The sequence below is a fragment of the Tachyglossus aculeatus genome, chromosome 17, assembly GCF_015852505.1.
Source record: "Tachyglossus aculeatus isolate mTacAcu1 chromosome 17, mTacAcu1.pri, whole genome shotgun sequence".
Taxonomy (NCBI): Eukaryota; Metazoa; Chordata; class Mammalia; order Monotremata; family Tachyglossidae; genus Tachyglossus; species Tachyglossus aculeatus.
This window is the reverse complement of record NC_052082.1, coordinates 1,241,479-1,269,028: the sequence shown is the minus strand read 5'-3', so window position 1 is coordinate 1,269,028 and position 27,550 is coordinate 1,241,479. Positions and strand designations below refer to the sequence as shown.

The following is a 27,550-nucleotide window of genomic DNA, read 5'->3' as shown; positions in this document are numbered from 1 at the left end:
TCATTCTCCGGAAAACAGGCCGCTTACCGCTAACAATTTTGTCGGGTGCTCCCAGGGTCATTTTGCAAAGTTGGTAAGGTCAAGGCTGCACTGCAACTTTACCTCTTCTCCCTGGGCGAGTACTGGGGGGTAGGGGGGAGGAGGTCAATCTGCACTCCCAAGGTTGTGGAGAAGCCCCCACATTAGCTCGCTCGCTCCCAGGACTCAGGGTCCGTTGTGGAGAGGCTTTGTCATTTAGGTAACACTGCAAAAGCAACTAGAGGAGCGTGTGATGGCTTTATACACGGATGGCTGCTTGTGTTTTCATAAGCCTTTTTTCGGGAAAACGTACTCAAGACTCTGAAGAAAGTTCACCCTCGGGTTAAATAATTGGTTTTCGAGCGGAAGCTCCTTGTGCACAGGGAATATGTCACTTGCTTGTTTCGTACTTCCTGAGTGCTCAGTACAGCGCACTTTACTGCATCCCGTGGTCGTCACTCTTTCCAGTGATCACAATGCCCCTAAAATGTTTCATGTCCCAGGAATTCAGCAAGCTGCCGCTGCAGTTACTCCCAGAGACTGTTCCTACGAATTCCATGCAGACAACCCACTTTTTAACAAAGTTTATTTTGTTGTAACTATGCTTAGGGAAATACACTCAGGGTTAATATGATGCAATTTAGTTCAACTTTACACTACAATTTGGAACCAAATACGACGTATACATGGTTTAGGTAAAAAAACAAAAACACAAACTGAATCTGCCAGCTGGTTGGTTTTCCACCTACTACAAATGAATATAAAAGGTCCTCCAGCAAGAACCATGAGAAATTTACCTTTGGTTTAAATCAGAAAAACAACACACGTATTGCACTGGGAAAGCTTCAAACATGGTGCAACAAAACGTCACGAAAATGTTTCAGTGCCAGCTTACGCGAACGTCTCCCGGCTAGCGGAGTCCTAGAAAGACGAGCCTATGTACATGCGGGAGACGGTGGCCATCTGGATCTGGACCCGATCGATACCTCAGGTCGACTACGGCGCCCTGCACCCGTGACGCCGGGGAGGTTGCCATCGGCTCAGTCGACCCGTTGCCCCGCGGCCAGCCTGGGGCTCCCCGCCTCCCCCAGAGAGAGGTTCAGTTTGGCTCTGTGTTTGTCTTCAAGAGGAGAGCGGAGCCCTGGCCCGGCCCCGCCTCTCCGGGTAGTTCGACGCTCCCAGGCGGAGGCGCCGAGCCCCGTGCCCACTTCCTGTGACTCGTTTATTCCAGAGCCGGGCAGCTCCGCAGGAGAAGACTGGCATCGGAAGTGGTGCAGGGCTGATGCCCGCAGCTGCCGATCGAGACCCACGGCCAGCCAGGCACCAGCTCCTGGACAGAAGCCGCTAGGATCGGCAACAGCAATAACAGAAGTGGAGAAGGTAACTTTAAAGAATCCCGGAAAGAAACCAAATTCGGCACGTACCTTTCAGGGACAGTGAGGAGAGAGACAGAGGGAGAAAGAGAGAGACGAAGAGAGATTCCAGGAAATCAAAACAGTAGGTTAATAAGGTTTACACGCTATACAGTATTTCAGAAGTTCCTTATCGATACCTAAGCATCGATCTACCCCCACACACTCTCGAATGACAAGTCTGTCTTTTGTTGGTTTACCTAAACGTACTGCCCAAACCCTAACCAGTTTTACCCAAAAAAGAAAACACCCAGGAAAATAAGAATTCATAAACATTTCTCATGCAAACATTACATATTCCAAATGAAACAGAACCCCCAACAGGCCCAAAAGTTCACATTACTGATACACTTTTCATTGATACAATTTTTTTTTTAAATCAATGAGTAGAAACATGTAGCACTGCTGGACAGGGCCTAATATAGGCCTCACTGTCAGAACCCTTATGTCCGGAGGAAATGGCTTCAGGGCCAGCCCATTTCCCAGTAGTATACATCATATTACCTTGCAGAAACAGGACATTAGACCAACTGAATGGACTGCTTTGTGGAGCGGTTTCTGCTGCGGTGTTTTCCCTTTCAATTTTTCCGACCAGGCTGGTCTCTGAACGAGATAAGAACATTGCTCAACTTCTCAAGCTCTCCCTTGAGATGGTCATTTTTGTTTTTTGTTATTGTTGTTTTTAATACAAAGGCCCACAAACTTCTTCCCAGCCCCAAAATTCCTTGTCAGTTCAAACTGCTTACGAAAGGCGGCAACTATTAAAAGATGGCCCATTATTAGTCATCACACTGCACCCACGAGGGTCACCACTAGCTTTTAACTAGACACGTAACTAGTTTTATTTCTTCAAAAGTTTAAACATAAATAGAGTTGCAACTCAATCTTCCATTGACAATGATTGTCAGAGCCTAGACAAGAATTCACTGCTATTTAATCACACCCATTCATGCACTCATGCACCCTAAACACGCCCTAAGGCAAACAGCAACTTCCTTTCTGGAGAAATTGTCCTTCTTCCTTAAGTCTTTGGCATCCCAGTATCAGATCTCTGTACCCTTGAACCCCAACCACCTCTTAGAAATCTTGCCAGCAGAAACACATCTCCCTGCTGCTCTTTCCAGTCATCCTACGGCCTCTCCTGCCTGGGACTGGGAATCGTGGGTGGCTCAGATCAGCAGGGCTCTCTGGCATCAGGCCCCGAAGAAGAGAAGAGGGCCTCAGCCAACACTGAGGTGGTGGAGCGGCTACCTGTCGCCACTGCACTGACCAAGCACATCTGCCCCAAGTTCTTTTTGCAGAGGGGGAGGTGGTCAAAGAGCCTCAAAGGGATGACTCCAAAGGTGAGCCCTGAGCCTCTGGAGTTCAGCAGCCACCAGGAAAGGTGTCCCAGCCCGAGGGTTGATGTTCCCCTCTCCGAGACCACCTCCCCAGAGGCTGAGTTGGCTCGTGGGGGGGGCTGAGTGGCAGGCTGTTGTCTTCCTCAGTTGATTGGGGCTGCCCTAGGAGCCTAGGTGTAGCTCTCTCTAGGCCAGTTGGGTGAGGTGGGCCCCGGTTCTCAGGTTAGTTTGACTGGAGGCCCTTTGCCCTCCGATCTATCACAGGATGGAACTCTCTCACTCCAGGAGTTTCCAAGTCCCACCATCTGCCCACCAGCCTCCCTCTCATTACATGCGTGGTTACAGGAGGCAAGTTCAACCTAGAGCACTTGATTTGGGATATGGCTACTAAAAATCAGGGGGAGGAAGGAAAAACCTTCCAGAGCTTGCCCTTCCAAGAGAAGTTCCACCACTTCGCACCAAAGAGCTCACCCCACCAGACTTCCAACAGCCTGCCGACTGAAGGGTCCATGTTGAGAACCCCAACATACTAATGATCTCTCCACGGCCCGAGGATGGAAAGTCCCGACCCAGAGGGGAGGTGGGGGGCAGGGGGGAGCCTGCCTTTGGTTTATCCGCCCTCCATTACACCTAGCAGCTACTGAGAGCAAACACCCACAGGCACACAATCATTCTTCGCTTCAGAAAACACACACTCCTAATAATCCCCTCCTAAAGATACCCCTGACTGCAGCAAAAAGAACAGAAAAAAACTGCCCTGTGGTAAGCAACAAACCTGAAAGTTTCCAAGTAAAAGGGAAAAAAATAACAAACCCAAATAAACATGCATATATATATATATATATATATATATATATAAAGTGTTCCTGTACAGCACAAACGCTATTTCTAAAAGATTAAAATGCATAGGTAAAAAAAAAACAACAATAAACACTGTGCAATATTTTGAGCCTTGAAGCACCACCAGAATACAAAGTAACTCACCCTCCCCCTTCACCTGACAAATATCGCTGTCATATTTATGAAAATTAGACTACATAATTAATACTTTTTAATCAGAAAAAACACAAAGTCTGTGGACCAACCTCATTACTGGAAAAACGTGAAAACTATTTTTGAAAAATTCTGATTTTTAAAGAATTAAGCCTATCTCTTTAACCAAGTTTTTTTTCTTTGACAAAGTGCTCATTTTCTGAAATAGACATATTTCTTCTAGGTAAACCATTTTGAGCCGATTGATACGAGGCCTACCAATATGTAAAGTAGACCAAAAAGTGAGGAAAAAGCAGGTAAAAATGAGAGCCTGGAAATTAACACACAAATAAAAAATAAAGCCACCGCCTATGGCCGGCAATCATGTGGGCTTCGCAGTGTTTCTTGCTGGGGTATATTCCTAGGTTCCTAAACTTCATTTTGAACAATAATGCAGGCCCCAGCTAATAGCTAAGCGGGACCTTACGCCTGTTTCATAGAAAACAAGAAACTTAGTTGCTCAGACGCAGTCGTTTACACAAGAGATTTACGAGATGCGAAGGGGGTTGTGGGGAGGAGGGTGAGAAAAAGACCCTCACCTGAAATACTCAGACACAAATGAAAGCCAACAACCTTGCAACAAGGAGCGGTCGGAGAGAAAACAAAAACGTGGACGCGTGAACACCAAGGGAGGCGGAGAGATCACTCCTGTCCCTCCGCGGCCTTCTCCAGGTAGTACACGTTCACCAAGTGGCGGTGGAGGTGCTTGCTGTATTCACGTTCCTTCCGGAAAGAGCGGTCACAGAAGATGCAGACAAAGTTCTCCTCGGCCCCCGTGGCAGGCGGCTCCTCTGGCCCGGCTTTTGTCCCCACCTCTTCCTGGACCGACCGAGCCCCGTTCAACCCCGAGTCATCGCTGCCCTCTGACATGTTATCGCTCAGGTCACTTCCGTCGTGACTGTGGATGCCTTCGTCCTCGTCCATCTCCTGAGGCTCGGCCTCCGCCGTCTGCCCCGAGGATGACAGGTCCTCCCCCACCGCCGTCGCCGCCCCGGGCGCCGGCTGGCAGCTCTCTGGCGTCGGCTGGAGGGGCCGGTCGCTCGCCCCACCTCGGCTGGCCACGTCCTGGGCCGGCTCCGGGACGACCTCCGTCTCCGTCTCGGTCTCCCTAGCCTGCCCGGGGTCCAGCCGGTGCTGGGAAGCAGGCGGCTGTGGTGGCGGCGGTGGTGTCTGTGGCAGCAGTGGCGCCTCTTCGTCTCCCCTGCAGGTTGCATTGAGGTCCCACTCCGTGGGCGGCACCTCGGGACACTCCTGGGAACCAGGAGCAGGACTCTGAATGAAGCTCTCATCGCCAGGCTCTTTTTCCACGGCTTTCTCGGGGGTTGCATCTTGACCTTCATCCCCACCCAGCTCTGTGGGCATTTGCTCCTCTTGGTCTTTGTCCTCAGCCCCTCCCTCTCCTGGGAGCGGGGACAGGCAGTGGAGGTCCCCGGGGGCCGCATCGTCCTTTGCCCCCGGGCTGGGGGAAGTCTCGGTGGGCATCGGCTCCTTCAGCGGGGCCAGACCCCTGTTCCCGGACCTCCCCTTCCGGTCCTCTCTGGCGGGGGTGGACTTCTCGGGGGGCGGCTCTTCGGGGCACTTCCCCTCAGTGGGCTTCCCGCTCTTTCTGCTTCCCTTGTTCTTCAGAGCTTTCTTCTTTTTGCTTTTCTTTGGGCCGGCATTAGGTTTCTTCGGCTGCTCCTCCACCTTGACTTCTCCCGTTGCTCTTGGACTGTCGGGGGGCCGGCTTTGCCCTTTCTTCTTCTTCTTGGCCACGGGTTCCGCCTCCACCAGTGGCTCTTCTCTCCCGGAGGCGGCCGCCTCTTCTGCCTTCCTTTTGGTCTTCTTGGATTTGGCGGGTTTTTCGGACCGTCTGTCAGGCTTGGCCCCGTCCGTCTCCTTACCCTCCACAGTTGCCTTCCGGCTCCGGGTGGTCACCTGCCCGGCGCCAGCGGCCCCCACACCCGCCTTCCTGTCCCTGGACGCGCTCTCCTTCCGCTCCCCCTTCGTAGCCTTATCGCCTCTCTTCTCAGCCATGGCGTCCGGCTTGGCTCGGGCGGCCTCACGGGTCTGCTCCCTGTCGGCCTTCTGGCCGGCACCGCCAGCGTCGGGCGGTTCAGCCTCGCTCTTCTTGGTGCGCAGTTTCACCTTGGAGACGTCCATGGTGATGCTGGAGCAGCCCGGGTGGCGAGACTTGATGTGGTACTGCAGGTTGCACTTCTTGGAGGCGGCATAGTCGCAGACGGGGCAGAGGAACTGCCGGGGGTTGACGTGCAGCTCCACGTGCTTTTTGAAGTTGCTCCGGTCAGCCGTCTTGTAGTCACAGTGCGGGCACGTGAGCGGCTTGGGCCCGTTGTGCACCTGCCTGGCATGGCGTGTCACTTCGTGTTGATTGGAGGCCACGTAAATGCACTGGTCGCACTTGAACGGCTTCTCGCCTGCAAGGGGGAGGGACCACGAAAACCAAAGTCAGACCCTCGGGGCACCGCTTGTCCGAACACCCCAAACGACAAATACACAGTGCCCGAGATGCACGTGCAAGCATGCGCGCCCCCACGGAAAGACCCACTCATGCACCTGGAGCAACATGGAAAGCCACACACGACCACAACCACCATCATCCACGAGCACGCTCACTGACAGGGACAGGAATCGATGGGAAACGCGTCCCACCCCCTCAACCGGGATACGTACCCATTTAGAGCAAGCGCTCTACAGTAATATTACCCAATGGATTCCATACCCAGCTGGTCCATTGAATGCATTGTAGAGAAACGGAAATGGACAGTTGATGAAACGACCATCTTTCATACAATTGCACATTAGTCAAACCTTTACAGAAAGGTTCAGGGCACGTAGGAGCCAAGGTAAAACTTAAAGACAACTACAAGAGAGGTTATTAAGCACGGTGTAGACTTTATGGCCCACCATGGGCTAATGTTACTGCAGTGTAAGTTTTAGATGGGAGAAAAATTGAAGCATGTTAAATTAAAGTTGGAAAATAAGCAAAGCCATTTTATATTAGTAACTGAAAACCTATCTTATAACACAAAAAAGACAAGAACGTGACTTTACGGGAGGAGACGGAAAACACACAATCGCAAGGAACGTCTCCGCTATGCAGTGAACATTGTGAACCTTGGATTTTCCGTGCCAAGTGAAACTGAAAATGTCCTTGGGGCGAGGAGGAGAAGGGTGATATGAAGGTGGTCAACACAATACATAAACAGGTTTTCGACAAAGGTTTTCAGGGGGTGGGAGAGAGGGTGCGGAGAGCTACTGCATAAATATCAACTACTTCAGATGAGAGTTTAAAAAAAAACCATATAGTCGGCAAAACACTTAAACCATATCCCACCACTTCCCTATCGAGTGTACTTGCTATAATGTCATTTTTAAAGCTAAGGCCATAGTCTACAGAACAAGTTGTGCTCCTCTGAAACGGCTGTAAAGTTACCACAGCCTCTTAAAAATTCAACCCAAGCAAGAAGGAGGGACATTTCCGGGAAGCACCGTGAAAACGACTGCCTGGGCAACAGAACAGTAATGGGGAAGAGTCTGGCTGCTGTAGATATAGGTCAGCGAACCGATCAGAAGGAGGCACAGCAGGAGAGCGGGGATGGCCAGGTAGTAGGAGATAAGACCAGGTGACCCAATCGGTAGAAAATCACCCAAGGCCACTGGATCTGGGTAGAAGACCAAAAGACAGTAAAATCCCTACTGGGTGTCCTGGAATAAGCTCCGCCCACACCGTAGGTATGAAGGGTAGAGGGCAGCAATGGTAGGGAGGGGTTTGGGTCAGAGTTCAAAGGAAGGGAAGGGGAGGAACCGGGGCCGCTGGCCACGCCCAGCTAGGGGAGTGAGTTGCAGTGACGAACAAATCATTCAATCAGTGGTATTTGTTGAGCACTTACTGGGTGCAGAACACTGTACTGAGTGCTTGGCTGCGTACAACAGCACTGGTATTGATGAAGGTCACCCATGCACGTAAAAGGAAAACGTTACCATTGCTGGCTTGTTGCTGGCATGTACCTTCAGGGAACTAAAGGGAATTAAAGATTCTCCATTCTTCAGTCCTGTCCAAGCAAGATCTGTGGGAAGGGGACCGAAGCCAGACAGAAGCTCGGCAGGAGGGACCTCCTGTGGGGAAGTCCCTGCCCAAGCAGAAGGGCAGCAAAAACACCAACGCTTCCATTGCTGAGTATTCTCTTCCTTCTATACTGAGCACTTTGATTGTTACCCCCGAAGTAGACTTTGTCCATCAGACCTCTTGACTGAAATTTACTCTCTGCTCAAAACCAGCCCAGTAGGCCTCGTCTAAGAGAGGTTCCCTTCTCTTCTCCTTAGGAAAGGAGGCCAACTCGGTCAGAACGTGGGCTTAGACAGAGTGGGCAGGAACGAAAGCAGAGATTATGGGTGGGATCGGGCTGCTCTGCCAGCCAGTTTCCAAAGGGACTCTTTCCTCCGGTGACATAAACAGAGCCAATTCCTTAATGGTACTCGCTAGTAGCTGGCAGTTGCCATTTGGTGCCCCTGCTGTTTTTTGGGTTTTTTAATGGTATTTGTTAAGCGCTTACTGTGCCAGGCCCTGTACTAAGTGCTGGGATAGGTACAAAATAATCTGTTTGGACACAGCTTCTGTCCTACATGGGGCTCACAGTCTTAATCCCCATTTTACAGATGAGGTAACTGAGACACAGAGAGGTTAAGTGACTTGCCCAAGGTCACACAGCAGACAACTGGGGGAGTGGGGATTAGAACCCAGATCCTCTGACTCTCAGGTTTGTGCTCTTTCCACTAGGCCACTCTGCTTCTCAATTCTCATCATTTGCTCCTACGCGACAAACTGGTCTCATTTTCTTAATTCTACAGGAATTGTGTTTATTCTCTTGCACGGATAATACATGGATGGAGAAACTCCCTTTCCTACTCTGAAAACAAGGAAGATTTCTGTATCTGTTTCTAGTCTGACACCTTCAAGCACTTCTAAAATATACCTTTTCTTTGTATACTAACATCATCCAGAACAGCGCAAGTGGTGTCTAATAATCCAATTGGGGATTAAATATGACTGGAAATATCCTAAGTCATGGATTTTAAAAAGGATTTCTTACAACCTGAAAGGAGGTTATCAAGTAGTCACATCAAGTGGTAACCAAATCCTCAGCATGATCATTTTAAATAACTGAAGCGAAACACAAAATCCTATCCTTCACTTCATGTACCATTTACCAATTTCACTTAAACAATTCATTCGGCAGCACAATCCTAAATCATAATAATAATGATGGTATTTGATAAGCGCTTACTATGTGCCAAGCAATATACACCATAGGAAAATGCAGCTGATTTTGAAACTAAAATTACCCTCACATCTTTTTTTAAAAAAAAATCACAAAATCCAAAATCAGAGGCAAAATATAGCACCTCATGAAAGACCTCAAATGTACTTATCTACCACCAAGAGGAAACCCAAAATTTCAATTACCAATGAGCTGCCTTTGGATGACTTTACAGGTTAATATCCATCCTTCTTAATCTTTAAAAAAGTAAGTGAAAAGGCCTCAGTCCAAACTTGCCCAAATATGAAGCAGAATGTTGCAGGCAACAGGAATCAATCTTGCCTTAACAGTCAGTAAGTAGGATGAGCTCCACAAACCCTTAACCTCTGCCAGAACGGGGTCAATGACTTTATTAAATGCTGCCTCTCCACTAACGTTATTAAGGTTTCTGAAAAGTAATTTATAATCACTGAGTCTCTCCAATCCATCATTTCACACTTTGTAACTGTTTCAGTTGTCCAATCTTAAAGCAGAAGGGGCCGGAGGGGATTCCGTACCAGCCCTTGGGGCAGGCAGTCCCTGATTTGGGGAGCAATCGTGGAGAAAGATCCTACAGACGGTGACTTGAAAACAAGGAAAGGATTTGCGGTTCCAGGTCCTGGAAACCTTGCCTGATGCCAGCTAGCTGGAGTCCACTAAGGAAATCACCCCCAAACAGCTGGCTGGGTCTACTCCTTCCTTGCTTCCAGGACCCGGGGGCGAGGGAAGCTTCTCCCACAATGAGGAAAACTTGGGGATGCCGGCTTACCTTGCCTGGGACTCAACTGAGCCCACAGGATAATGGCAAGTCAATGATAATTGTGGTATAAAGGCGCTTACAATATGCCATGCAACTGCACTAAGCAGTGGGGTAGATCAAAGTCCCCAGTCCTTGTCCCTTTGGGGCTCACAGTCTAAGGAGGATGGAGAACAGGTATTGAATCTCCATTGTACAGATGAGGAAACTGAGGGACAGAAGTTCAGTGACTTGCCCGAGGCCAAGCAGCAGATCCCAGATTAGAACCTAAGACTCCCAAGCCTCTGCTCTTTCCACTAGGCCAGGCTGCTTTTACATACAAGCGCGATACAAAATAATCACACTGCGAGGACCCCGCTGCCTTGACCCTCTGACGATTCCCCTTGATTGCTATATCGGCAGACCTTCTATGCACACCAGTTTCACACTCTATAGGGGTGATAGTGAACCACAATAGGTCACTGTCCTGGGACAAATCCCAACACACCGTCGCTCTGTCCAACACCAATTGGGAGTGGGGTGAGGTGGCTGGGGGGCCAGGGGCGCTTCTCCCCCCAATCTTCCAACCTTCCAACAATCTAGAGATGGAGGAAAACCTCCATTCCTACGTGAAGGAGCAATTGGTTTTTGATCCGCTTATAGCATGGGGAACAATAGTTCAAAAACCACATCTCCGTGGGGGGAGCCACACTTTTCAAAAATTAGACTAAAAATGAAAGAATAACCCGGAGCCAAGATAGAATGCACTTGTGGGCTCTACTTCTGCCTGCCTGGGTCTCTTGGGCTTTTGGCTATCTCTGCTACAGCCCAGAAACTCTCCTGAGACAGCATGGAAACGACGAGCTGGAAACACCAATCTCGTAGCCTGCTATTGCTTCGGTAACTTTTCCGATGGTTTCCCGTCAACAAGACAGTACCGAGCCTGAGTATTTCACACTTACCCAGTTTACAGTGTCTCCCTCTCTTCCTGGCATTATCTCACTGTCATATTCCTCTCCCTCTTCAGTCCTTTGTCAAATGGTACTTGAGGAGCACTCACTACGTGCCACGCAATATACTAAGCATTGGGGATCAGGTGGGACAGAGTCCTTGGCCGACATGGGGCTCACAGCCTAAGTCAGAGGGAAGGAGGATTTCATCCCCATTTTACAGTTGAAAGTGACTTACCCAAGGCCACACGCAGACACCTGACAGGGCCAGAATTAGAACTCAGGTCCTGACGCCCAGGCCCGTGCTTTTTCTACTAGGCCACACTGCTTCGTTTCTTATGTTTGTCTACCTTTTTAGCTTTTCCTGTCTCCTTTTAGGTGCCTTCCACTTACCCGTCCCTCCGGGAGTCTTTATACGCTCCCATCCTCTCGGCTCTGACCCTCTGGATGTTTCTTCCCTTCTTCTCTGCCCACTACTCAATTTTCCTCTTTGTCTTGAGCTCTCCTTTACTTCCCAAGGGCCTTCTTCTCTTTTGATCATCTAGCTGTCCAAGCCGCCTATCCTCTTCCTTTTGGGCCCCTTCTCAGTCTATCCATCTCTCCAATCCCCACCGTCCAAATGCCCACCGCCCCTCTCCCAGTCTCTGTCTAGTGTCAGTTCCCCACCCCCAACTCAGTCCCCTAATCTCTACAGCCCTCCTCTCCCACCTCCGCTCTCCCAGCCAGGTCCACCCTGAAGAGGCAAACCGACACTTGGGTCTGCTGGGCTCTTGCTGCAGTGGGAGGCAGAGGGAAGGGAGGGCACCAGCGGAACAGAACAAGAGGCCCAGCCAGGCGGGAGGTGGGGTGGTCCTCTCCTCTCCTCTCGACAATGTTCCTGCTAATCAAGCACGCGTACCATGCACCTCTGGAGACCTGGGGAGGTGGCAAAACTGTTCTAAGAGAACCATAACTAAGCCTTTTTAGTGAGCAGATTTTTCTAAGCACAAACCCACTTCCTTCCAACTAATGCTTTTAGCTCCCAAAAATGTTAGCTTTGTGCAGAGTTAAAACTTCTATGTACCAGTTGATACAAGATAAGCAGACCGGTCCCAGTCCCCGTCCCACCTGGGGTTTACAGTCTAAGAAGGAGGGCGCACAGGTGTGCAGAAACTCAAGGCCAGAGAGGTGAAGTGACTGGCCTAAAGTCATCCTGCACACAGCAGAAGAACATGGATTAGAATCGGGGTCTCCTGGAAAGAGAAGAGGCCACGCTAACATCATAGCAGGCTCGGAAAGGCCCCCTAATTAAAATGCAGTTCATGTGGTGTCTTGTCCCCACACTAAACCTCACTCTCTTACCTACCTGAATGAGTGCGCATATGCCTAGTTAGATGGGTCTTCTGAGAGCTTGAATACGGACACAGGCCACATTGATAGGGACGTTCTCCTGCAAAAAAACATTTCTGGATTAGTAGGAGTAGTAGTAGTAGTGGCAGCAGCAGCAGTAGTGGCAGTAGCAGTAGTAGTACTTACTGAGTGCCCCTTGGATGCAACGCACTGTACTGAGCACTTGGAAAGTAACAAGAATACCTTGTTTCGGAATAGCCCTTTCATTCTCAAAACACTCTCCACATCGCTTATCTCCTGTTCTGCCCCCCTCACAACAACCCTTGTAAGGTAGGTAGAAAAGTAGGTATTTTTATCCCCATTTTGCTGATAAGGAAACTGAGATAGAAAGGTAAGCTCTTTTTTCTGCTCTGCATCCTCTCTGCTGCATCAACAATGCCTTTGGCTGTGTACCCCTTAAGCACTCTGATACTCACCCCAGATCCACAGCATTTATGTACACCTGTCTCCATGTTTTGTCTTGTTGTCTCTCTCCCCCTTCTAGACTGTGAGCTTGTTGTTAGGTAGGGACTGTCTCTATTTGTTGCTGACTTGTACTTCCTAAGCGCTTAGTACAGTGCTCTGCACACAGTAAGTGCTCAATAAATACGACTGAATGAATGAATGAATGTGCATAACCTTATCCTCTGTTGCTTCCCCTATCTGGAACTGATTTTAATATCCGTCTACCCCCATAACCTGTAAGCCCCTTGTGGGCAGGGATCCCGTCTACCAACTCCATTGTATTGCACTTTCCCAAGCACTTAGTAAGTATAGCGCTCAGCACTGTAGGCATTCCATAAAAGCCACTGACCGACTGATTAAATGACTTGCCCAAAGTCACATAGCAAAGGTCGAACTCAAACCCAGGTCCTCTAGCGTCCTGACTGGCCCTCTTCTACTCCACCACGCTGCCTTCCTTATACAAAAAGTGGAAATGGCACATTCCTTTCCCACAAGGAACTTCACTCTAATGGGGGGGAGACCAAGTATTTACAAAGTAATCGAGACCAATCATTTGACTGCACTATCTATGATGGTGCTGAAAGAGAGCATATGTAGGTCTTCATGCGCCATGCCAAGATCGAAACAACAAAAGAGGGACGAAATGGGTTTTCATTGTTCAGGTAGGAACATTCTTTACTACTACGCTAGCGGAATGCCGAAGTACATTCTTCTCTCTGCTCTGGAACACAGCCAACTGAAGCTCAGGTACAGCCCCTTCCAATATGGTACTGGAGCTCTAACTGGTTCAATTCACATGGTTAGGTGTCCATCTTCACACAATCTAGGCAGCCTTGCCACTTGCAGAGATTCAAAACCATCCGTCGCTACTAACCCACGCTTTCACCAGCCCTTCAATCACTTGTATTCATTGAGTGCTTACTCTACGCAGAACATTGAAATGAGCACTTGGGAGAGCATGATACAACAGAATTACCAAACACATTCCCTGCCCACGGTGAGCTTACAGTCTAGAGGAGGAGCTTACATATGCCCACACCTTTCGATGAAGCGTGTGCCGGCTTGTGAGCCAGACGGGTCCAAATAAACACCCGGACAGAGGGGAATGCTTTAATCTAAAAGTTTGTCCGCTGTCCGATTTCCACTTTCCACCTGCTCTGACAAAGCACGTGTTCGAATGGTGACACGTTATTCAGATTTAAGTGGCCGGGGTTGCCGCCCAATCCTCACGCCTCCCCTGTAAAGTGGGTAGGTCTTAGACCTCTGTTCGATGGCTGCAGAAAGCAACACACAGAGAGTGCGGTTTATCCATACTCACATGGGAGATGAGCCTGCAACTTGAAAACATTTGCAGGAGTCGCACTGGGTATTTTAACGAGCCTCTTGAATGTGCCTATCAGCAAGCTAGGCGGGCAAATCGGCCAGTACCACTCTGGGTCCCAACCCGGGCCGAAACAATGGAAAAATGTCCGGTGAAGGCTGTGGACCCGGGGCTTTCATTTTTCCATGACCCTGGGAATGTGCAAGAGGTTCTCCGCCCCCTCACCCTACGACCAGGGTGGCCGGACCAAAGTGCGGCCCGATAGTGCCCTGCAACCAAGGGGTGCCAATAAACGCCGTTCCCACCACAAGGCTGGCTGCTGACGTCGAGTTTCCTCAGTGGGGCCGAAGCAGAATCGTTGGGCCCAAAAATCTAAAGTCTTGTCGGCCCTGTCTGCTGATGTTCCCCTGGTCCCTAAGAATTGACTTGCCTCGGTCAAAAAGGGGGGGGGGGGGGGGAATTCCACGGGAAATCTGCAATGCAAAACCCAACCTAGCCTACTGGCAGATTCAGCCACACAGCCAGAACCAGCTCTCAAACTACCCACCTTTCAGAGAAGCCCCTTGGAGACCCACCCTGTGTATTAGAATGGATTATAGTAGGAGAGTGAGCTTTCGGAATGCAATATTACCGGAGGTCAAAGAGCAAAACCTTTGACTTCAGGAATGGACACCCTCTTTCCCTCCCACCAGTATTCTCCCCAAGGCCGCCCCTTTAACGCACAAGCCTCAGCGCTTCATACCGAAACCTGAGCCTTCATTTAATCACTACAGAATATCTCCCACAGCTTCGGTTTCCAATTTGTCTCCAACCTGGAGTGCTATTTAAATGTAAATCATTTTAAAATTCCAAACCAATGCACAGAAATGCAAGAAATGAAATAAACAAATCCAAAGCAAGCCGTCTGAATACAAACTGGCCGCTTAAAGCTAAGCTGCCCTTCGACTGCAGTGGGTGCTACCGTAATACTGGCCCGTTGAATTGAGAGGTAACAATTAATCTAAAGGTGCTTTAACAAGGGAGTCACACTTCTTTAAGACCATAGTTAGCAGCCAGCAGGAGATGGGCAGCTTAATTGGCAAGGGCCAACTAGCTCGCTCTCTAGTAGCTGTCCACAAACCCAACGAAAAGACTGTACGATTGTCAGAAACACATCACCAATGACCAAGCCTAGAAACCTGAAGAATGGCACCAGGGAGTGGTGTTTCTCTCAGAGTCCTGAGGACCAAGTTTTCACTGTGAGTGCTGAGGAGGAAAGGAGGGCGAGGAGGGGTAGGGATTTAAGGGGAGGTGAGGACCGGGAGGGTTCAGGCTTCAAATTGTTGCCAATTTGTACTTCCCAAGCGCTTAGTTCAGTGCTCTGCACATAGTAAGCGCTCAATAAATACGATTGATTGATTGATTCAAAGAGTGATGAGGCCGGAGAGTCGCCATTTTGGACCTTTTCAGCCCTGTCTGGAGAATCTCAGGTCTGACCAGAGATGGGAGAGGGGCAAGACAGGTGGTCCAGCTGTGGGAGTCTTCTCCCCCTCACTCCTGAGAAGTGGGGACCGGTGCTCAGAGGCAAAACAGATAAATTAAGATGGGAAGAAAAAATAAGTGTTTAAAAAAATCTCTGCACCTTTCCTGGTTGGGAGAAGACTATCCCAATGGGCTTCCCAATTAGCCCATGGTTTGTTACCCTCATAACTGGAGAAGGAAAGACACTCGAAAGAGGAAAAATGAAGCCACTGGAAGTGGGGCGAGGCTAGCGGGCGAGGCTAGCAGCGTGAGGATATGCGCATCTTTCCCTTCTGCACTGAACTGTGTGCAAAGTACAGTGCTTTGCATGTAGTAAACAATAAACACGACTGAATGAATGACTGAATGAAAGGATGCCGAGGCATTTGCACCAACATAGGCAGGTCCAGCTCCAACAACCTGCTAAAGGAGGACCCTGTAGGATGTTGTAACAGAGCAGAAAGCCGGTCATCAGAACTCATGAGTCCAAGGCAGATGAGACAGCTACCGGCTCCAGGAAATCCCGGCCCAGAAGAGCGGGGAGACCGAGAGACAGGAGGGGCACAGAGCTGAGGGGCTGAGGAGGCCTGGCTGTGGGCATCCCAGTGGCTCTGTCCCCTAGCACAACTCCCCAGGCCACAGGTCTTCGGCACTGGCCCCAGCCCGGCCCCACGGATCACTGATGCTTAGTCCAAAAATCCCGACCTAACCAGCTGAAACCAAGGTTAAAGTCAGATGGTCCAAAAACGAAGGAAATGCCACCATACTGCAGAGCATGACCATCTTATTTTTCTTTCCTATCTGAACTCCCCCTAGGGTGCCTAACCAATCCCTCGGGAAACTGGTTCTCCACTCTAAGACCTTGCTTTCAACCATCACCCACCTTATGTGCCCTCCCTTTTATTCCAGCTGCCCCACTGGCAAATTTTTCTGTCTGAAAAATGCACTAACATTTTCCTGAGCCTCTTTCAAACGTGCCCTGTGCATGAGTGGTTCAGGTGTGTGAGGGGGACCTGCATCTGGAAACGCCATCAACAGCAGCTGGAGGCAGCTGGGAGCAGCAGGCTCCGCCTAACAAAGAAATTCCATCAACCGCCCCAATTAGCCCAGGCCCTGAAAACAAAACCCATGAGAGGGCTGGCTAGATGAAACCAGGATTCGGGGCCAGAAAGAACCTGGATGCACAGACCACAGCACGTCACTGCGCTCCGCGGGACCTGGTCCTCCAAGCCACGACGGCATCCTGGTTCAGCAGAGGGTCACCGGCTGTTCCAACAGGCCAAACAAAATGGACCCACCAGACATTTCGGAACGTACTCAAGAGGCCAAATGGAAACGCGAAATAATTTTGCAGCCTCTCAGGACCTATTTCCAAAAACCGTACAACCTATCCAAACCTCGGCAATGCCGCAATTTAACAAAACAACACCAGGCAGGTTGGACGCGGCTCTCCGTTAAGCTCGGCTCTGTTCCCATATTCTTCCCAGGCCGGCAGGACAGCGGCCACCACAGAGGGACCTTGCGTGGGAATCGCTGCGATCCACCTCTTGACCATGCGGCCCTGCTTCCCTCCTGACTCCCGGGAACCGAGCAAAGGAAGGCTTTTGACAGTGAGCAGCCATGCAGAGGTCCACAGCAAAGAGGGTCATCCAGGTCCTCCCCACCCACCCCCTCGCTCCGGCCCCGGGACCCACAGAGAAACATACATTTACCATCTCCATCTAACACAACCTGCCAGCCAAAAGAGGTTGCACCTTACACAGGTTACACTGGTCCAAGGTCTCAGCCCTCTTCCTAACGTCCTTTTACGATGTTGAGTCAACACCCTGCCATGGTACTGGCTCAGGAGTGACAAGTGGCGGGAGCTGGTAGGCCAACAGTTCTCTGGTCCCTGCTGCCAGAATTCCCAGCTCCGGGCCGTATCCAGAGATCTGGAGGGCAGTGTCAGAGCTCCAGGCAAGGGGTCTCCAAAGATGTAGAAATTGGGGGGGAGGGGGGTAGCATCTTTGGCATCCCTCAATCTTCCCTACAATCAGGAGTGCTCCCAATGACACAAAACCTGAACCAAATTTAAAAACTGTCCTCATCAAAAATTCACATTGGGTAGGAAGCGACCATTTTCCTTACAAAAATTCCCCAACTGGATTGTCGGGGAGGGGAAGAAGGGATGAACCCCATGTAGATTAGAAAACTGCTTTCCCATTAGCACATGGCACCATTCATTAAACCAGCTTTGTGGTCATTCCACATACTCCCTTTGTTCTTCAAATCACTCAATCTGTCTCTCACAGATTGAGAGGCAAATTTCAATCACAGCAAATCATTTGGGTTTTCTGTGGGCATGAAAACACAGATGAGAAGCTCCATTCCCTGGGATTTTGTGCTCCTTAGCTCAACACGTTGGCCGTTCGACTTGCATTTCCTTTTCCTCTTTCCCTAATTGATGTTGAGAAATATGTCCCAAATTTTCCTTGATGGCTGTTCTAAACACCTTTAGCCCCCATGGAATATGCAGGAGACTGGGTCAAGATCCTGGGAATACCAAAGCACAAATTTTTAAGCAAGCAGGTTTGTCCTCTTCCACTAGACTGCAGGTTCCTTGAGGGCAAGGGTCTGCTACTAATAATAGCTTACAATTGTGATATTTGATAAGCACTTACCGGGCATCAAACACTGTACCAAGTGTGGGGTTACACAGACGCAAGATGATTAGGGCCTACATGGGGCTCACAGTCTAAGTAGGAGTGAGTACAGATATACTGAATCCCCATTTTGCAGAGGAGGGAACTGAGGCACAGAGAAGTTAAGTGACTTGCCCAGGGCCACACAGCAGGCACTCAATCAATCAATCACATTTACTGAGCGCTTACTATGTGCCGAGCACTGTACTAAGTACCGGGGAGAGTACAATACAACAGAATTAGGTAGGTGGTGGAGCCGGGAGGAGAACTCAGGTCCTCTGACTCCCAGGGCCAGGCTCTTTCCACTCGGCCAAACCGCTTCTGGCCACTACTCACTCTAGTGTCCGCTCCCCCGAGACTCGGAAGGGTGCTCTGCCCCCAGCAGCAAATAAAATCCCTGGGGCTGACGAGTGGGCGCTGGCTGCCCTGTCGTCACAGTTTTCTCAGCTGACTTAGAAGCCGGCCCCCTTACCTGTATGCGTCCGAATGTGCTGAATGTAATTGTTCTTCCGGTCGGAAAAGTAGGAGCACTGCGAACAGGTGTACACCTTCCTGGGGAAATGGTTTCTAAGGTGCTTCTTCCAGTGATACTCGCTGACCGTCGTGTAGGTGCATATGCTGCACTTGTAGACACGCTCGTTCTCTCCCGCTTTGTTGTGGTGTTTCAAGTGGGCCAGGTAATGGTCGTATCGGTTGGTGTTGTAGCCGCAGCGTTCGCAGCGGATGGGGCCCTTGGAGAAATCCGCCTCCTCGCCAACCGAGGGATCCGCCTCCTTGGCCTGGGCTTGTTTCTCGGCATTTTCTTCCACGATGAACTTCTTGGCGCTGTGGACCCTGATGTGGTGCACAAACTCTTCCTCGGACTCCGCCTCGTACTGGCACGGCCTGCAGCGGAACGGCTTGCTCTTCGAGCTCTTGGCCTTGTCCTCTGTGCTCTCGGGCACGTCGGGGGCTGGGGCTGGGAGGTCTTTCTCCGGGCCGCGGCCCTCGGGCACGGCGGGGGCTTCGGGGGTGGCCTGCGGCTCCACCGCGTGCACCTCCAGGGCCCCCAGCTCCATGCTTTCGGGCTCGCCGGACTCGTCCTCCACGCTGGGAGTCCCTTCCAAGCCCTCCCCGTCGTCGCTGTCTGAGAAATTGCTATCTCCCACCGTGGTCAGCTCCGCCATCTGCCTCTCCTCTCCGACCAGGTAGTCGCAGCAGCCTCCATTGAGGTCCCCGGTCAGGGCCACGTTGGCCAGCATGATCAGCTGGGGGGCGGCCAGCTCGGCTTTGGAGAGGTCGTGCAAGTCATACGTATCACTGGGCAGTGCCATGCCCATGTTAGCATTTCCAGGGAAGAGCCCGCCGCCTCCAGACTGGCCCAGCACCTGAGTGGCCATAATAGCAGTTCTGTAAACAAAGACAAAAAGAAAGCCAGCAAATGAGCACCTGCACGAATCTGGGTAGCACCTTAAAAAAAAAAAAAAAAAATGAACGATCCTGCAAGGATCCCTTGGCGTCACCTATTCACTTGGATCGCTTCCCTCCGCCCCACTGCATTTAATGCACATCTCTGTAATTTACTAATTTATGTTAATGTCTGTCTCCCCAACTAGACTGCGAGCTCCTTGCGGGCAGGGAACGTGTCCACCAACACTGTTGCAGTGTCCACTTCCAAGCGCTTAGCCCGTGGCTCTCCGCACAGAGGAAGTGCTGAATAAGCTACCACTGGCTGACCGATCCCAAATCAAAGTGTAAAGCCGCTTAAAAATGTAATATAATCATCCCTTTGGGACCAAGAAAAAAATAAAGTCACTGTCTCCCCCCGGCCCCCATCAGTGCCTCACTTTAAACTCGGAAAGCGGTCTCCTTAAAACCAATCTGCTTTATTCAACCTTTAAAATGTCTGGTTGCCCCCCATTTAAAAGAGGAACCGCAGGGCTCAGATCAGTACACTTTCGCAGAGTCAGAACCCCACATTTCCACCTGAGGTCCATTATTTCTAGGAAGAATGCGATCAGCGATGAAGTAAATTCACTGAATTCCTTTCCATTACTGTCTGCCTCCGCCTCTAGACTGAAAGCTCCTTGTGGGCAGAGAATGCATCTACCATCTCTGTGGCACTCTGTTCTCCCAAGCGCTCACTGCTGGTTAGAGGCCGTCTCTATACGTTGCCGACTTGTACTTCCCAAGCGCTTAGTATAGTGCTCTGCACACAGCAATCGCTGCTCAATAAAGACGACTGAATGAATGAATGAATGCTCTGCAAACAGTATGTGCTCAGGAAATACCGTTGATGACAGAGTGTCAGGGTATTTTCAGCTGCATTCCTCTCCCCTCCCTTGCCTATGTCATCCGCTGTAAACATTTTTAACTATTCTTCATTAGCAGTTTTTTGTTTTTTTAATGTTGGTCTGTTAAAATGAACCGCTTACCCCCCCAGGTGTGAAAAAGCTACCAGAAAACGGCAAGAAACTAGGTGGGCCTGGAGGGGGCCGGGAGGCGGTCGACGGCCTCTCCTCCCCCCCTTACCCAGTTAATGAATCTAAAATCAATCAATCGCAATTATTGAGCGCTTACTGTGTGCAGAGCATTGTACTAAGCACTTGGGAAGTACAAGTTGGCAACATATAGAGACGGTCCCTACCCAAAAGCTCTGACGAACCACGCTGTGCCTGGCAGGGTGAAAGGCCGCAATAATTGGTCACCTTAATGGAATTTCATCAGCACTCATCACTAATTCCAGAAGACCGCACTACTGTCCCAAGTGCCATCATCGTATCTTCTCGGATTCGTTTTGCAAGAGCCCGAGCGCTCACCCCCAAGCCTCGGGCCCGATTCCTGCCAATGCCAACAATAAGTTCGGGCCCGGGTGCGTTTCTCCCCCGCTTTCAAACAAAACGGCGGCGAGGGAAGCCTGCCCTAGCCGGCCGCCCCCGCCTGGCTCGCTGGGTTGGGCCTGGTGGAAGCCATTACAGCGCTGCACACCTTCCTGGCCGCCTCCAGGCTCCGGCGGGGCTGGTCCCGCACGGAAACTTGCTTTTCCTAGGCGAATCTTGCCCTCTCCCGGGAAAAGGGCGAGCACAACATGGCAGAGAGAGCGGGCCGAGGGCGGTCCTTCCACCTCCCCGGCAGGATCGGGCCTCCTCGGCCGCCAAAGGGGACCCCTCCCTCCCTCCCTCCTCTCTCTCTTTCTCCTTCCTTCCCTCCCTTCCTCCGCCCCGGATCGCCCTGGCAGGCGAGGTTTGCAAGCCCCGACTCCGGTCGGTACCGAAGGAGCCCGGGAGTTGGTGGCCCGATGCCAAGGCAGGACCCTTTTAGACTGTGAGCCCACTGTTGGCTAGGGCCTGTCTCTCAAAGTTGCCAACTTGGCCTTCCCAAGCGCTTAGTACAGTGCTCTGCACACGGTAACCGCTCAATAAATACGATTGATTGTTGGGTAGGGACTGTCTCTCTATGTTGCCAACTTGGACTTCCCAAGCGCTTAGTACAGTGCTCTGCACACGGTAAGCGCTTAATAGATACGATTGATTGATTGTTGGGTAGGGACTGTCTCTCTATGTTGCCAACTTGGACTTCCCAGGCGCTTAGTCCAGTGCTCTGCACACGGTAAGCGCTCAATAAATACGATTGATTGATTGTGGGTAGGGACTGTCTATGTTGCCAACTTGGACTTCCCAAGCGCTTAGTACAGTGCTCTGCACACGGTAAGCGCTCAATAAATACGATTGATTGATTGTTGGGTAGGGACTGTCTCTCTATGTTGCCAACTTGGACTTCCCAAGCGCTTAGTCCAGTGCTCTGCACACGGTAAGCGCTCAGCAAATACGATTGATTGACTGATTGTTGGGTCGGGTCTGTCCCTCTATGTTGCCAACTTGGACTTCCCAAGCGCTTAGTCCAGTGCTCTGCACGCGGTAAGCGCTCAATAAATACGATTGATGATTGATTGATTGTTGGGTAGGGACTGTCTATGTTGCCAGCTTGTACTTCCCAAGCGCTTAGTCCAGTGCTCTGCACACGGTAAGCGCTCAATAAATACGATTGATTGATTGATTGATCCAGGCGTTGGCCAGCGCGCTTCCAGTGGGTCGGTAGGCGGGTCCCCCGACTTTCGGTTCTCCGTGGAGGGGGGGGGCCGCGTGACTGTGTAACTCCGTGCCGGCGGAGAGGCCCCCGCCCCCGGGGGAGGGCAAGGCGCACGGGCCCCCGCCGCCCCCGGCCACGGCGGCCTCCTCGCTCGGCCTCGGCTACATTCCTGACTGAAATAGGCATTCGGCCATTTTCTCAAAATACCCAACACAAAGCAGCTCTTTGCAAACTCGGGAGCTCTCTGTCGCTCTCTTCCTCTCGCCACACACACACACACACACACACGCAGGCAGACAGACGCCTGCAGGCCCATGCACACACCGGCAGCTCTTCAGCCGCGGTTCGGGCCCCCCCCCCCCTCCCCGCCCCGACCCGACCCGGAAACTTAGCCCGGGCTCCGGCGGAGAAAGCCCAACTCTGGACTGGGTGTCGGGGTTGGAGGAGAAATTACCAGCGGTGCATGGCTAGCTTGCTTCCCTCCATGTCCAACTCGCGCTTCCCGGGCGCTCCCCGGGAGCGGGAGAGGCCAGGGGAGAGGGGGGAGGGGAGAGGAGCCCACTGTTGGGTAAGGACCGTCTCTCTATGTTGCCAACTTGGACTTCCCAAGCGCTTAGTCCGGTGCTCTGCACCCGGTAAGCGCTCAATCAATACGATTGATTGATTGAGAGGGAGGGAGGGAGGGAGGGGGGAGGTGCGCGGCCTCGGGGCCGGACGCTCATTCAAGTCCCCGGAGAGGCGGCTAAGGAGGGGGAGCCGGGTTTGTTGCCCTCCGCAAGCTTCCGCCCCGCGCCCATGTGCGGGGACGGGGGTGGTCGCCGCCGCCGCCGCCCCCGCCGCCCGGGGGTCTGTCCGGGGGCCGTGCCCGGGAGGGGGGGGGAGGGTGCTGGCGCGGACAGCCCGGGCGGGGGCGGGGGCCGGGGCGGGGGCTGGAGCGGGGCCCCGGACGGACCAAGCCGCGCCGCAGAAATCGCTGTCCAGCCTCCCGGGCGGCGGCGGCGGCGGCGGCGGCGGCGGCGGTAGCAGCAGCAGCGGCAGCAGCAGCGGCAGCGGGGCCCGGCAGGACCTCACTCACTCACTCACTCACTCACTCACTCCCTCACCCCGCCCGGCCCCGCGCAGCCCCGCCTTCCGGCCCGGCCCGGGGACCGCCCGCCCGCCCGCCCGGGACCGACCGGCCCGCCGGGGACGGGCCGTGCGGGAGCCGGGGCGGCGGCTCCGAGGCCCTCGGCGGCCCCGCGCGGGCGGGGGACGCAGGCCGACCCGGAGACCCCCGCCGGCCCGGCCCAACGCGGCGGCACGCAGGTTTCAGGACCGGACGGCAGAGCAGCTCCGCCGCCCCGCCCCGCCCGGGAGGAGGAGGAGAAAGGAGAAGGAGGAGGAGGAGGGCGGGGGGGGGAGGGCTCGAGCCACCTGGGGAGGGGGGCGTCCCGGCCGCCGCGCCCCCCCCCCCCCCCACGGGCCCGCCGCGCCTCCCCTCCCCCTTCCTCCGTCCTCCTCCTCCTCCTCCTCTTCCCCTGCGGGGGCGTAACCCGATCCCGCTCCTCGCCAGCGCCCTCCTCCTCCTCCTCCTCCCCCCGGGTCCGGGCTCCGGGCTCCCGGGGCCGAGCCGCCCGAGGACTCGCCCGCCCCGCCGCCAACGCCGCCGCTTCAGCCGCAATATCGGCAAATCAGCCCTGGACAGCGCCTCTCCGCCCGCCGCGTCCCGCCCGACCCCTCCTCCTCCTCCCCCCCCTCCCCCGGCCTCCCTCCCTCCGTCCGTCCCTCCCTCCCGGCCGCCCCGGGCCCCACTCACCGGCGCTCCCGGCGGACGGGCGGACGGACGGGCGGACGGCGGCCGCGGCCGCGGCGCTTCCTCCCCTCCTCCTCTTTGTGTCCGCGAGTCCCGGAGCTCCCCGGAAAGTTGTTCCCGGGCCGGCGCGCTGCCCGCCGCGCTGCCCGCCGCGGGGGGGAGGCCCCGGGACGGCCCGGTTGCAGGTGGCGGTGGCGGTCCCGATCCCGGCCCCCGGGCCCCGGGCCTGGGCTCAGGGTGGCGGCCGCGTCGCCTGGGGCCTCCGAGTCTCCTCCTCCTCCTCCTCTTTCTCCCCCTCCTCCTCTTCCTCCTCCGCCCGTCGCCGCCGCCGCCGCTGCTGCTGCTGCTGCTCGGCCGCGCGGCCTCGGCGCCCGCACATTCCAGCACAGGAGGCACCGCCGCGCGCGCGCGCGCGCTCCCGCCCTGCGCGCTCCCTCCCGCCGCCGCCGCCGCCGCGGCCCGGGCCCGCCCCCTGCTCCTCCGGCGCGCGCACGTGCGGGGCCCCGCGCTCCGGGCGCGCCCCCGGGAGCCCCGCCTCTCCGCGCGGCGCGCCCCCGACAGCAGCGCCGCCTCCGACCTGCCCCGCCGCCCCGGGCCCGGCCCCCGAACCCGGGATCCCTCCGAACGGGAACGGGAACGGGAACGGGAACGGGAACGGGATCGTCCCCCTCCCCGGGATCCCGAGGAGCTGAGGGCCCCGGGCTCTAAGAGGAGGAGGAGGAGGAGGAGGAGAAGAAGAAGGTGGGCGGACCCCAGACTTGGGGAGAAGGCCGGCAACTTCCTCCCACTCCTCCCTCCCTCCCTCCCTTAATAATAATAATAATGATGATAGCGTTTATTAAGCTATCATATTTAAATAACATATTTATTACTCTATTCATTTATTTATTTATTTTACTTGTACATTTCTATCCTATTTATTTTATTTTGTTGGTATGTTTGGTTCTGTTCTCTGTCTCCCCCTTTTAGACTGTGAGCCCACTGTTGGGTAGGGACTGTCTCTATGTGTTGCCAATTTGTACTTCCCAAGCGCTTAGTACAGTGCTCTGCACATAGTAAGCGCTCAATAAATACGATTGATTGATTGATTGATTGATTGATTAAGCGCTTACTATGTGCAAAGCACTGTGATCAGGTTGCCCCACGGGGGACTCACGGTCTTAATCCCCATTTTACAGATGAGGTCACTGAGGCCCAGTGAAGTGACTTGCCCAAAGTCACACAGCTGGCTAGTGGCAGAGCCGGGATTTGAACCCACAACCTCTGACTCCAAAGCCCGGGCTCTTTCCACTGAGCCACGTCGCCCGCCCGCCCGCCCCCCAACCTCCTGGTCCCGTGCCCCGGGGCCGGGCGGCCTAACCTGCCCTTTTCCGGCCCTTTAGGGCGGGGCTCCTCGCTCCCCGCAGAAACCTTATCCCTTCTTTCTTTTCACCTTCGGCTCCTCCCCTTGCACCGGGGGGAGAGGGATTAGCCGATTTCATCCAGTGGCTCCTGGACGGGCCCGACCAGGCCAATAGCCCCCAAGGGAAGGCGGGGTGGACGGGGATCGGGGGAGAAGTCATTCCCACCCAGCCTGCCCTCGGGGACCTTTCCAAAAAACCAATCAACATCAATCGTATTTATTGAGCGCTTACTGTGTGCAGAGCACTGTACTAAGCGCTTGGGAAGTACAAGGTGGCGACATATAGAGACAGTCCCTACCCAACAGTGGGCTCACAGTCTAGCAGGGGGAGACAGAGAACAAAACCAAACATACTAACAAAATAAAATAGATATATACAAGTAAAATAAATAGAGTAATAAATATGTACAAACATATATACAGGTGCTGTGGGGAAGGGAAGGAGGTAAGATGAGGGGGATGGAGACCGGGAGTCACCAAACCCGATTGACCCGGGCGGCGGTGGCTCGCTCCCATTTGCACCTATTTATGTGCAAAGAGGCACGGCCTTGGAGGGTGGCGGGGCCAACGAGCCCGAAGGAACCACCTCCCAAGAAATCGCTTTATTCATTCATTCATTCAGTCGTGCTCATTGAGCGCTTACTGTGTGCAGAACACTGTACTAAGCGCTTGGAAAGTGCCATGCAGCAATAAAAGAGAGACAGTCCCTGACCACAACGGGCTTTCGGCCGGGGGAGGAGGGAGGACGGGCAGACATTCACTCATTCAATCGTATTTATTGAGCGCATACTGTGTGCGGAACACTGTGCTGAGCGCTTAACAGCAGAACAAGTAAACAGGCATCGATATAAATAAATAGAATTAAAGATATATACATAAGTGCTGTGGGCCGGGGGTGGGGGAGCAAGTCTAGTTTCCTCTTGCTAGTGTGTGGGCAATCTTAGGGTTCGGATCTGTGAGCCCACCTGAGCTGAGCCCAGCCTGCCAAATCAATCCAGATGGTGGGAGGCGGGGAGGTTCCGCTGAAATTGGGATCGACACCATCAGTACTTTCCCGACCGTGCACTGACGTCATTCCTAGGAAGGGACGGAAAATGATTCACCTCTCCATTTCAAAGATGGGAAAATTGAGGCCCGGGAAGTCAATTGATTGCCCAAAGTCACACGTTGAGCCTAATTTTTCCACTATGAATCTGCAGAAAGGCACTGGGGGATTAAGTGGAGATTAAGGGTGCAATCATGCAAATCCCCGAGGCTGTAGTTTGCTCTACTTGTTCCCCATACAGTCCCGGCTAGCTGACCACTAGCCGACCACTGAGCACTTTTAGCCAGGCCCAGTAAACCGGTACCAGAGACTGCAGAGGTGTGAGGGCCTTTGAATGTCTGTACCTTTAAACCACTGTGATCCGGAACACTAGTGTGAACGTTGAATTCCTACGAGTTATGACAAAGCAGTGTGGTCTGTAACACACACACACACCCTGCCCCGCCCCGCCTCGCCCCGGCCTTTTTTTTAATAGTATTTGTTAAGCGCTTCCCATTTATTCATTCAGTCAGTCCGTCGTATTTATTGAGCGCTTACTGTGTGCAGGGCACTGTACTAAGCTCTTGGAAAGTACAGTTCAGCAATACAGAGAGACAATCCCATCCCACACCGGGTTTACAATCTAAAAGACTGTACTACGTACTATGTGCCAGGCACTGTTCTAAACGCTGGGGTAGATACAGGTAATCCGTTTGGACACCGTCCATGTCCCACATGGGGCACACTGTCTTAATCCCCATTTTACAGATGAGGTAATTGGGGCACAGAGACATGGTGATTTGCCCAAGGTCACACACAGCAGACAAGCATCAGAGCCAGTATACGAATCCAGGTCTTTTAATTCTTTCCCCACCCCACATCACCCTTAAGCACTTTGATACTCACCTCACTGGAGCCCCGCCGTTTCCCCAGTTTGAAACTTATTTTAATGTCTATCTGTCCTTCCCCCTCCCCCCAAGATAAGCGATCAATCTAATTTATTAGATTGCATTTATTTATTAATTTATTAGAGAAGCAGCGTGGCTCAGTGGAAAGAGCCCGGACTTGGGAGCCAGAGGTCGTGGGTTCTAATCTCGAGTCTGCCACATGTCTGCTGTGCGACCTTGGGCAAGTCACTTAA

The 27,550-nt window shown here is 52.8% G+C and overlaps 1 protein-coding gene across 5 annotated transcripts; it reads right to left on the bottom strand.

The window, feature by feature from the left end:
- Positions 1–587: 587 nt before the first annotated feature.
- REST (RE1 silencing transcription factor) lies at positions 588–24,180 on the bottom strand. 5 transcript variants are annotated; one of them, XM_038758885.1, is made up of 4 exons: positions 23,987–24,180; positions 18,596–19,512; positions 12,134–12,217; positions 588–6,219 (listed from the first exon to the last, which is right to left on the bottom strand). In XM_038758885.1, exons 2-4 carry the CDS (start codon positions 19,500–19,502, stop codon positions 4,445–4,447), a joined length of 2,766 nt encoding a protein of 921 aa, XP_038614813.1. In that variant the 5' UTR covers positions 19,503–19,512; positions 23,987–24,180; the 3' UTR covers positions 588–4,444. The 5 variants fall into 5 exon arrangements, with proteins under 5 accessions (XP_038614813.1, XP_038614815.1, XP_038614816.1 ...); XM_038758887.1 differs by lacking the exon at positions 23,987–24,180 and adding an exon at positions 22,646–22,756; XM_038758888.1 differs by lacking the exon at positions 23,987–24,180 and adding an exon at positions 21,091–21,226.
- Positions 24,181–27,550: the final 3,370 nt, after the last annotated feature.

Coding starts and splice junctions, on each gene's coding strand:
- REST (XM_038758884.1), bottom strand. CDS start 20,836: ATGAGTGCTGATGAAATTCCATTAAG. Junction 19,513..20,810: donor GCTGATGAAATTCCATTAAG/GTGACCAATTAT, acceptor CTTTGTTTACAG/AACTGCTATTATGGCCACTC. Junction 6,220..12,133: donor GCATATGCGCACTCATTCAG/GTAGGTAAGAGA, acceptor TCCCCCTTGCAG/GCGAGAAGCCGTTCAAGTGC.